The 12,143-nt window shown below is 41.4% G+C and overlaps 1 protein-coding gene across 1 annotated transcript in view; it reads left to right on the top strand.

The window, feature by feature from the left end:
- The window catches only part of DROSHA (drosha ribonuclease III), a 239,833-nt gene extending 235,580 nt beyond the window's left edge, over nucleotides 1–4,253 (top strand). The window contains exons 32-33 of the mRNA XM_018574114.1: nucleotides 3,590–3,636; nucleotides 3,997–4,253. Coding sequence (XP_018429616.1) covers nucleotides 3,590–3,636; nucleotides 3,997–4,115 — 166 coding nt within the window. The 3' untranslated portion in view covers nucleotides 4,116–4,253. The remainder of the gene's footprint in view (nucleotides 1–3,589; nucleotides 3,637–3,996) is intronic.
- Nucleotides 4,254–12,143: the final 7,890 nt, after the last annotated feature.

Genomic DNA, 12,143 nt, shown 5'->3' with positions numbered 1-12,143 from the left:
ACCATCAGCCAATAGTCAGGTAAGGGTCCCAGGTGGCGGCCCTGATTATTATCACTATAAAATGTTGTGTCCTCTCTAATGTGGTACTGGCGTACCCCCCTGAATGCGGTCCTGATTAATATCACTCTAAATGGTTGTGTCCTCTCTAATGTGGTACTGGGGTCACTTTGTATTCAGGTCCTTCTCATACTCCAATGTCCTCAATGTACATTCTGTATTAACCAATACATCTATAGACGGCTGCCCGCAGGAGTGGTTAAAACAAGAACACGGCTGCTGCAGTCACGGGCACTGCTGTCCTCAAGCGGAGCCCGGGAGCGGCTCAGCGGGTCTCCCCACAATGATCAGAGAGAGATTCAGCGGCTTCCAGCCGCTGATCTCCCGTCCGATCGCTGGACCCGGAAGTGATGTGTATTATCACTTCCGGTGTCACTCTTAAGCCGCCCATGCACATTACGATTATCGTACAATTATCACGGCTGATCCCGCGATCATACGATATTCGTAAGGTATATGGGCAGCGTTATATGGGACCGCATTTACTGATTTTCGTATAACGAGCATGCTAGAAACGATTTTCGACGGGTTGGTAGCGCGATCGAAAGACGAAAGCCGCACGGCCCGAGGTGTGCAAGCGCACACTGTCCGTTCACCATTGCAATCATCTGCAAGCCCTCCCCTCAGCGGGGAGGACTTGCGATGATCCCAAGTACGATCTGCCTGTCCATGATGGGCAGGTAGTATGAACTTTTAATCACCTTACAACCATCGCACAACGAAAGTCGTGCGATGGTTGTAAGGTGTATGGCCAGCTTTACAGTCTCTGGCTTTTAGAGCCAGGAGATGAAGCTGGGGAAGCAGATCTCTCCTTCCTCAGCTACTTTGGGGTCCATTAGCATTAGGGGTCCATAAAGAGGACCTGTCAAACCCTATCTGCTATTACATAGGGTGCTTGTTATCCCCCCATGTGATAGCAATAGGGTTAGTGTTTAAAAATTAAAGTAACATAAGAAAAAAAAATGCAAAAAATTTTTTTTTTTAAGTCTCTCGCCCCCCACGTGCACGCACATACACACGAAAACAAAAATTTCGCTACACATGTTACATATCGCTATGAATGTCGGAGTGAGAGCAATAATTCTAGGCCCATCAAACAACGTTAGCACTAAACTGATGAGCGATAAAAATGTTTAAAATGTTTCCTATGGGAAATTTGTATTATTTACTTTTTTTGCAGCTTCACAGGCGCACACAATTTTGAGGCTTAACATGTTTGGCATCTATTTACCTGACTTGACCCTGTCTTTCATATTTTACCAAAAAATTCTGTATTATATTATGTTTCTTTGCACTAAATTTTAATTTAGTTGCTTTTTTCCTAAAAATACTGGATTGATAAACATTTGCGCAAAAACTGTGCGACATAAAAAATTGCAACTAGCATTTTTCTATTCTTCAGGGCCTCTGCTTTCAGAACATATATCATTGTTTGGGGGTCTGAAGCTGTTTTCTAGCCAAAAATATATATTTTATCATGAGTGTGGTGTGCAAATAGTAAGAAAATGCCCCCGGACCTAGTGGTCAAATCGGTCTCTCTTAACTTTCCCCCCCAACCCCCTTCTCTGAGAGGAGGAGGGGGGAGAGAGTGAGACACCGACCGACCATGCTGAGAGGAGGGACGGAAGCATGAGAGAGACCGACGGATCGATGCCAAGAAGCTCTCAGCGTCAGTCGATCTGTCTCTCTCTCCTCCCAGTCTCTATCACAACCCCCACCATCCCTGGGGGACTCTGTCTGCAGTGCTGGGAAACACTTACATTTCTGAGTCTGTGATTCCTACAATGCTTAAAGCTAGAAAAATCTACTTCTAGCAAGGTTTGTCTTCAGACATTGAAGGCATACTTCACTTGGTGAGAGTCTCCATACTTTAAGGAACTATCCTACAAGGAACCTTTTCTTGCTCTGCATAGGTGCAAGGTGGTGTTGAGGCCCAAGATTTACTTCTTCCCTAAGGTAGTGTCTACTTTTCACCTCAACCAGGACATTGTTCTTCCATCCCTCTGTCTGCCCCTATTCACCAAAAGGAAATTTCCCTCCATTGTCTTCATGTGTATTGGACTCCCTCAGACTTTGTTTCTTTCTGCCTTTTTGTAATCCCAATTAGACCACATAAAAGTGCACTGCCTTCTCTTTCCACCATCTCTAAGTTGGCAGTCCATGATCCAAGCTTGGTCTTAGGAAACGGGTTCCACCCTTTTCTGTCAAGGCACACTGTTCTTGATCTCTGAGTGCTTCTAAGACTTTTCAACATCAAGCAACTGTTCTCTTATTGTGGCCTGATCTGATGCCAGCTGCGGGCATACAGTCCTTCAGGCAGCTCTTTTAGCTGCAGCCAGTCCCTGGTTCTGTTTTTTTTTCTTAGGCCTATTAGCATTTCTTTGCTGGTTTGCTGACCACTGCTTAGCATAAACTGCTTTTGGGCATCTCAAAGATTTAGGATTTTCTGTGTCCCTCAATGGACCAGAAAGAAAATAGCATTTTTGTACTCACCATGAAATCCTTTTCCTGAAATTCGTTGAGGGATTTCAGGAAAAGGATCTCTGTATATGATCTTGTTTGTGGTACTGTTTTACTACAAATCTTAGGCATGCTTGCAATAGGAGGGGCTATCCTTGGCTTGCCTACAATTATTTTGTATACCAGTGTCCAGTCTTCCTGTAGGCAGCATTATAACCTGAAGGTTAAAGACTTGTGGCCCTCAATGGACTCCAAGAAATGGATGTTATGGTAAGTATAAAAATCCTATTATATGTGTTTTCTGCACACTTGCATAATGCAACGTCTATATTGTTCCCCTGCTTTGCATAACCGTAATAAAATCACACAAAAACATGTTAAAAACACACATAAAATCGCACTTGTGTTAAAGGTGGACTTAAACACATGCAAAAATACATGCAGTAACGCGTGCCATAGAGACGCTACTGCATGTGCATTGGTGTGAATGGGCCTTTTAAGTCAGGTTAGAGAGATCCAAGCAGTTTTTTCTGTACTTTACATGGAGTAGTAACTGTGTACAGTATTAGCCATCTAATAACCAACATAAGAGGAGGTAAAGGAAACTTAAGTAGCATGTAAAGGAGGTAATAAAGAGAATGGGACAACAAATATAAGACAGGTAGAAAATGTGAAGAAGATGAACTGCAGTATTAATCAAATGTGGAACAGTAGAGCAAACAATTGTATGCTCAACACAGGTGTGTCATTTACAAAGCCATTTCTTTAAGATACCACATCTTTTAGCTGTAATGGGAACCACTAAAGCTAGTGTCTTTGATTGTTGGCGATGTTTGACAAAAGCAAAAAATAGTAAACTAGGAAAGAACTTTTAGTATTGCCAATAAGTTTGAATCATAGCTATCTTTGAAATGTCAGAAGGTTTTGCAATTGTTTTTTTGCAAGACCCTGAAGGAGTATTGCGTATCCCTTTCTCATTTTCTCTTCTTATTGCCGCTTAAAAGGATTTAAGAGCTCACTTAAAACTGATGGAGGTAATTAGGTTAATTGGAGGGGTTTTTTTTTCTTTCAGCATTCAGCAGGCTGAGATGCAAGCTGCTATGGACGCCTTGGAGAAATGTAAGATTATTTTTGTCTTTTGTGTGTTTCTTTTACTGCAGTTAAAGCCTTGCAGTGCTCATTTGTTACTTGCTTGAAGCAGTTTCATCTGCAACAATATATTGACTTTGGATCTTTGTTTAGCATGACCAAAAAGGAAGTGCTTCTACAAGTATGCTTTTAAAATCGTCATCACTAATTGCTGAACAGTGCAGTCGAGTTAGATTTCTTTAACAATTCCTATTATAAATTTAAAGGCACATCTGTATTTCGTTGGGTCTGTCTGAACCTGTATTCTGGTATAGCTGTCTTTGGCAGACCAGAAAACCCACACTTACAGCAGGCACAGCGTAGGTGATGTCATTGTTTTCCTTTCCCCAGATAACTTCCCCCAGATGGCTCATCAGAAGCGTTTTATCGAACGGAAGTACAGGCAGGAATTGAAAGAAATGAGATTGGAGAAGGAGCAACAAGAGAATACGGAAAACGTGAGAAAATAAAGCTTGCCATTCTTACAGGATCCATTCAAACTCACTAGGGGCAACTGCCATACAACATCATTCTGCCTGTTGTAAATGTTTACAGATAACTCATGCTGTGTCCAGTTACACAAGTGATTCATGGACTGAGCATTTTTTTAGTTTGCTCTTCATGTAGAATTTATTTTTTATTTTTAATGTTTTAGTATTTAATGTCTTGTTTGGCTATTTTTTTGGATTGCATTTTAATTTTACAAATTTTATTAAAAATATTAAGGCTAAAGTGAAATTTTTGATCTTTTTTTAACATTAAAGAATGATCGTTGTAGTTGTTTTGTTATCTTATTTATTAAGTAATTCCAGGCAACAAGAGAAATCAGGGCATACCATCTAATAAACACTGCAATTGTGCTAATGTCAGAATATGTGGAAAAACAAACATGCCTATCAAATTCTATCAAATCAAAAAATATAGCATCCTTGGAACACAAAACCTACAGTTGAAATCTTTTTTAAACAGTGTATGTGTGCTATCCCTATATTCATATCCGAGTCTCTGTGGTTCTGTCGGCCAGATCTCTGGACACCATATCTGATACACCTGAGCTTTTATCTACAGAATTTCCATGGCAAATGTTTTGCAAGGTAGGTGGCCAGGTATTTGCCCAACCCTCCCATTTATACAGGCTTGGGTTCGGAATGGAGAATGCGTTAACATGTGTATACCCAATTTGTACACATATACTAGGGACTAGTTAGACAGCCAATTAACCTACCTTATCTTGGGGAACACAGCAGGAAACCCTCATGAACATAGGGAGAACATGCAAACTTTGTGCTTTTAGTAACAAATTCAACTGTTTTTGAAATACACAACAAAATGTTTTCTAGTACCAGTTTCTGCCAAAAACTATATACATTTTTACAACTCTTTTAGTAAAGAACCCTTTACATTTGATGAGGTTAAACCTCTATTCCTGCTGTGGCAAAGAGTGTTCTTGTATCTTTTGTGGGTAACTTTAAGAAAAGCTCCAGGAAAAACTTTTATTAACTCTTGTATTGGGGCTACCCACGCACTGCATGAGTTAACTGCTTGTTTTTGTCTAGGTTACAAAAAAAGTTATACTCACTCAATGCTCTGAGCTGGGCTTATTCTTAGACCAGTCCTTCTAGGCTCTCTCTCCCTCCTCTGCAGCAATTTAAAGTCCCGTAAATCATCACATTCTATGCACAGTGTATAGACGTGAGCATGCTGAGAAAGATTCCAATGCTGCAGTGAAGGACGAGACAGGTTGGAGGGAGCGATGTGACAGCTGGCTGGCTTGGAGCTTCGGGTGTGTAGATCTTAATTTTTTTAGCACCTAGACAAAAAGGAGATCTTAACCCCCACAGTGCAGGGTAGCCCATCTGCAGAGGTTAATATGTTTTTCTGGAGTTGATCTTTAAAATGAAAATCTTTCCATGCAATTTTCTATATTTTTTGTTTTTATATAAAGTAATGATATCTCACTATAATTGACTCAAGCTGGTGCCCCGAATTTATTTATTTGCACGTTAAGGATGAGATCTTGCTTTTGTATAACAGCAAGATATGCATCTCTCAGCTCTATTAATAAAAGAACATAGATCTGTCAGAAGCTGCAGATTGTCATTGAATGGTGTTATTAAATCTATGAGCTCCAAAGACAACCCAGAACCCTCTCCATCATTGATTTGCCCAGTTCTCCTTCTCCACCCTCCACATGGGTGATGGATTGATGCATGCTTTAAGGCACCAAGTGTGTGGTCAGCCTTTTGTTCACTGCAAACGGGTTTGGAATTCCCATGCAATTCTATGGGAATGCGAGCCTAGTTGAAACAGGTCAAATCGCCAGAACGATGTCAACTGACAGCACCTCCAACAGGGTGGTAAATCCAAGTGGCATTCAACAGCCAGGGCGAAAGGACACGCTGCTCTGGTAGTGGCTGCTTTGTTTCAGCTTGGCTGGGCTTCAGAACACGAGTGAGGCATTAGCCGCCCGCTTATCTGCACTAATGAAGGGGTGGCAGGAAAGCTACAAGCTACTGCACAAATTGTGCAGCAACACAAAGTACAAACTGCCAATTTCAAATAAACCACCATTAATTAACGACTGGACAGTATGGGCATCGCCCTGATAGAGACAACTCGAACAAATGGTATGCGGGTATTTACCTATACAACAGGGTGCTGTTAAGTTTAGGAGGATAATGTCCTCATGATTCAGTTTGTGGCCAGGAACTAATCCATAATTGGCAATGTGCTATCTCTTAGTTTGTTTCCCTTTGATGGAAGTAAACGTACATGACTGGGCACTGTGGACACTGGTTATGTGACCATTTCAGGGACCATCTAATTAGGACCAATACTAAAAATACCAATGTTGTGTGCCATTTTGCGGATCATCATGGTTCTAGTGATTAGTTTTCTTAAGGTACAAGTTATGGAAAGGATCAACAACCCCATTAGGGGACATAATTGGTTTTCCTTTCCTTAAGTAAAAGTGAAGTATATTAAAAATAGATCCTGTATGTGTGTATATATATGCCTGGAGCTTCTGGGTTGCCCTGCAGCCAGTGTGCTGGCTGAGAGGGCCTTCAGTGCACCAGGATGTTTTATTCCTGGAAGTTGAATCCACCTGTCCCTGACACTGTGGACTGGCTCACTTTTATTAAAATCAGTCTTTTTCAGTTTCAGATTATCAGTGAGTATAAAACCCGTGCCGTTGATGTATAGACTATTTTTTTCAGTGTTGTCCAGTGAAGTCTTATGTGACTACTTAAATTTAGTTAGCTAGATTGTAGTCTATACTCATTTGGCTTTAAGGATTCTGCTATTGAGAGGACATAAATATCTGGGTCTGACCATGTGAGAGCCTCCTGCCTGGGGGAGGTGCGTTGTGTGAGCCGTCTGACCAGAAGTCTACAGGTGGTCAACTGAAAACACAGTCGGGGTCCAGGATTATTCCTGGGATGGAGAGCCATAGAGGAACTTTGTCTGCACTGGAGAAGCCAGGATGGGCTTGGACTTCAGAGAAAAGTCTGCTGTCTTACCCAAGGGAGATCTCAAAATGTCTGCAAGCTATAACACTGTGTTTTAATAAAGCACCATAAAAATCCTAAAAGTGACTGGTGCCCAATTTCACTTCACACATCCCACATTCCGGCTAAGGATCCATCCTTAAGGTGAAATGACAGCTCCCCTGCCCCTAGAATCGGGGGGGGGGCGGGGGGGCACTACAATACATTTGAATGTTTATTTCTAGATAAAACCTTTTGCATTGTGCTGTTCATTGAAAACATTTTTGTCATTCTGCTTTTTTTGTTTGTTGTATTATTTGTAATTCCTAAATGAAAATTCCCCTTTTTTTCATATTTTATTTACTCTTTACTGGAAATAATTTAGATTGCCAATTGTTTAATGTATTTTCATAAAATGGTTTTCAATGATTGAAACACTCTCGTTTATAGGGACATTTTTCTCCCTATGTATGTATAGGAGAAAGTGCCCTGTTATTAGGGAATACAAATAAAGTGTTTTTTCCTTATCAGCATTTACTTCTTCTTTTTAATAACTTAGTTAAAAATTAATTTGTCATAGCATCACTCTGTGTTCTGTTTAATCCACTGCAGCCAGACTCCATTCAGTCTATCATATGTTTAGTGGGAGTTTCTGCTTACTGAAGTATGTATCAGGTGCCTACCGTGTGTGTGTTTTTGGGAATACCTGTCCTACATTACACACAAGCAAAGAAAGGTGCGAGATCACCAAATTGCTGTCCAAAAAGGAGTGGGGTGGACTGGTGCATTACAGTTCAATGCCTGGATAAAAAAAAAAGTTGAAGCCCTAAACAGGTGGTGGGATTATTTCTTTGTATATATTTTAAGGAATAAGTTCAAGGAATATGTTTCCTTGAAATAAATATGGCTGAAAACTTTGAATTGGCTTTCTAGATATGCATACTTTTCCCCAGTGAGTTACTCAATAAAGACCCAAGCCACTATGTCAGCATAATGGCCAAGCAATTAGTATTCTTACAAGACCAGAATTCATTGTACCCAATATTGTTTCTCAACAAATTTAAAAACTTTCCACAGAGCCATATATAATTAAACATTTTCATCAGTCCCTAGGCTTGGAGTCACCTGAGATATAACCCGGTCTTTTCTCTGGAAAATTCAGGAACCTTCCTCTCACAATGGCAAACATTTGCTGACTCACCCAACACTACCTTTGTATATGATACAAGGATTCAGTTCTAGCAAGCACATGTAGCAAAACGTTTCTCAGAACGTGTGGCTGGTGAGGGTACTAGTACCTTAAAGCAGAAAAGGTGTAGACTGTTCCTCTGACTGGAGGAACAGACGGCGGAGGGGGTGGCCACAGCTGGCTCTGCCTCTAGACCATAGTTCTCTTTATTGAGAAACAGCTGGGGCTGAAGGTTATCCAGACCAGGGCATTTGCAAACACAGAGACAGGCTATGCAAAGCATATCACACAGATCCATATTAACATTCAGAGCACCAGTACTAGCTTCTAATTATGCGCCATCAAAGCTTCAGACAGTAGAATAAGAGACAAGTGAGCAGTGGAAGACATAGGGAGTGCTTTTATTTAGGAAAAGCAATATTATTTTGGAGGTTATGTTGTTCAGCATTAATAAATTACTTCCTCATTTACTATCCTAACTCTTTATGTGTGAATATGTGTTACCACAAATGAGAACTGCACCCACATTTTTCCATGATTGGTCACTGGAGCAACTCAGACCACTTTGTGTTGTGAACTTTTTTTAGTCTACAGGAAACTTTCCCTACCATAAATAGGTCATTTGGATATATTTGCCTTCCAGACCCAAGGTTCCCAGCTCTCCCCTGTGCTGCAACTATATATGATATATCAATATTGTATTAAAAGTGGAGCCTTCTTTAAGGTTTTCTTCTCTGGATGACTTATGAACCTATGCCTACATAGTATAACTGGATTTGGAGAGCTCCCATAACCCCTTTTCTTTCTTGTTCATTAAGGGGCACAATATTTAGATATTCTTAATAAAATGGGTTGTACTGCTGCCTTTGCCAGATTTGAAAACTGGCAAACAAAAAAGAAAGTCAAATCAGCTCCTGTATAACTCAAACCATCATCCCTCTGGTTCATGGCAGTGGTTCAGTCCCTGGTGTAATCCTGTCTCTGGTATCTTTCAGGGGGGCTTTGTAGGCCTCCAGATGTGGAAAAAAAATCCTAGCATATGTCCTTTGAACTCTGTGCTCTACATTATGGTCTTTACACAATTTGTTTGATAACCAAATCTCGTACAGAGTGTTGGCCCAGATCAAAAGCAGTGTCAGAAATTGTAGTGATCAGTCTCTGAGCACTGTTTTTTCTGAGTGAATCTCTGAATATTGTAATATTATCTCATTATGTGTCCTTCAGACATTGTGTTCTATATTGTGGCATTCCCAGACCCTTGTGTATTGTGTCTATTATCAATTTTTAACTGTCAAATACTCTTTTTTTATTCATAAAGTGCCTTTTTTTGCTAAGGTAACAGTTCATACTGAGGTGAGTTAGTGCTGTTGCCATCTGCTAGAGAAAGTTTCTCATGTGCACACTCCTTGCTCCTTTCCCACCTCTCAACCCAGGAGAAAGTATTTCCCATATCTCTTGTTCTGTTAAAGTGCATTGTAGATCATCTGATCTCTGGTCTTTCCTACTGCCTGCTTTCAGTGTCCTGGTCATCTCCGGTTGCCTATGATCATGGCCAGCTCCTGCTGTCTGAGGTTGTTGTACACACAGCCTTGCCTCACACTCTGTCAGTTGCTTTCCCATGAGCTGGTTCAGCATGTCCCACTGCAGTGGGCAACCTCGTTCCATGCTTCCCTACTGCTTCAGGAAGTGACTCACCACTATCCTTAGAAGGATCTGATGACTGTACTATGGATCCTGGGAACCCTATTTCTTTGGGATTGTCCTCATCAGCAGCTTCTATAGCTCTGCCGGTTAAGCCTGAACTCCCTTCAGTGTCTACCAGGCCTCTTATTTCCACTTCTGATTTTGTTTCAGTCTGTGATATTAATGGAAAAGTCTGTTTGCAGACATTCCATGTGCACTCTGCAGTCTATGGTAGAAGCTAGTTCTGACCCTACTGACCTTCATTGTAAATTGTAAAAGGAGGCTCGAAAGGACTCCTTAGCGGATCTAGAACCCTGCTTACCTAGGGAAATCTTAGCCTTCCTCCTGTTAGGTAATAAGTTACTTTTCCCACCTGTGACCTTTTTTTTATAAAAGCATTCAAACCTTCTTCAAAAAGACATTCTCCAGTGAAGGGAATCCTCTCCAACCTCTTTTACATGCAGGTTCCACAAAACAGTATTTAAGCCCTAAAAGCCTACACATATGGACTGACAAGAGTCCTTGTCCTGATAACTGGTGCAATGCATCCACAAGAGCATGCATGCAGTAGGGGAAAAACCTCAGAAGCAATTCTTACTCCCTGAAAACCTCCTGATCCAAATGAACTAACCCTGGGTCCTGAGACCTATGTTTAGTCCAGACCACTAGTGTCTGACACACTTCCAGAGCTGCAAATACAGGTTGAGAGTAAGCTCAACTAAGAAATATTAGGCTTTTCAGTAACTCCTCCAAATGTTTGTCCACGACATCCCTAACTCTGGAACAGTCCGTTTTTTAAGTAAGGAAAGTTTCAAGGACAACGTACCTGAATACAGCACTCGTCTGTGGGGGGGTGGGGGGGCAGTGTCTATTAGGTTTTGAAGTTGGTACTAAGTGTACTTGTTTGGTTGAGCGTCTTCAGAAAACATCCGGACCGGGGTGTCTGACAGATGGGTGATTCAATCAGAAAAAGGAGGGGAGAAGCGCTCAAAACCCAACAAAAGACCGGGCGTTTTTTTTTTTTTTTTTGTTTTTTTGAGTTAGGCTCCTCCAACATGTTATTATTGGGCAAAATACTTTGGAGGAGAGAGTACATTTTTCTGATTTTTGCCTTCATAGAAAACCTCTTCTAGATTTGTGAACTTGGGTCAATCAGCCACTGGGAGAGTCAATGGACGTGATTTCTGCAAACGCATCGCTGAGAGCATTTCTTCTATGGAAGAATAATCCAAATAGGAAGAAGGACTTCCTTCCAACTCCTCATCACTTTCATCCTGATCACGGAACAGATAACGTTCCATATCCTCTTCTGACTGAGAGTCAGAGGGGGCAGGAGAAGGGGGACTGTGTTTACGCCCTCTATGGCCAGATGCCTCAATCAAGACTGAAATTTGAACCATGAAACGTGACATTGATCCTGCGAAATCATCCTAAGGCTGGGCAGACACCTTACAAACATCGCAAGACTTTTGTCTTGCGATGGTTGTAAGGTACTTAAAAAAATGTACGATCTGCCTATCTTGCACAGACAGATCATACTTGCAATGATCGCAAGCCACGCCCCCTGAGGGCCGGGCTTCCGATGACCGCAATGCCGAACGGGCTGTGTGCGCATGCGCACAACGGCCCGTCCGGCTTGTATCTTACAAAAATGCTACAGAACCGCTGAACATCGTACGATGCTCGGCGGGTTTTCGAACATGTCCGGAAGTTAAAAGTCGTGCGACCTTACAGTGGTAGAGGTCGCACGGCTTCCACACACCTTACGATAATCGTACGATCGCGGGATTTCCCGCGATTATCGTAAGGTGTGTGGGGACCTTAAGACAAGAAAAATGAGAGCCTGAGTTGTAGATGAAGTAAAGAGGTTATTGTCTTTAGAATTAATGAATACTGTGTCTGTTAAGGAGCGAGAAAGAAAACAGGATTTTTGTACTTAGCATGAAATCCATTTCTTGGAGTTCATTATGGGGCATAGGTTACTGTGGTTTTGGCCTTATGTACTGCTTGTTCACAAAACTGAGACATGATGGTTGGAGGCAAGGTTTTACAGGGGCTGGTTTAATGTTTTTTGTTTGCTGGTGTTCAAACCTCCAGGCAGCAGTATAACCCAGTTGTCTTAAGAGTAACTGATTCCT

The sequence above is a fragment of the Nanorana parkeri genome, unplaced genomic scaffold (genome assembly GCF_000935625.1).
Source record: "Nanorana parkeri isolate BGI_ZX_2015 unplaced genomic scaffold, ASM93562v1 scaffold49, whole genome shotgun sequence".
In the NCBI taxonomy this organism is placed as follows: domain Eukaryota; kingdom Metazoa; phylum Chordata; class Amphibia; order Anura; family Dicroglossidae; genus Nanorana; species Nanorana parkeri.
This window is presented reverse-complemented; position numbering and strand designations above follow the sequence as displayed.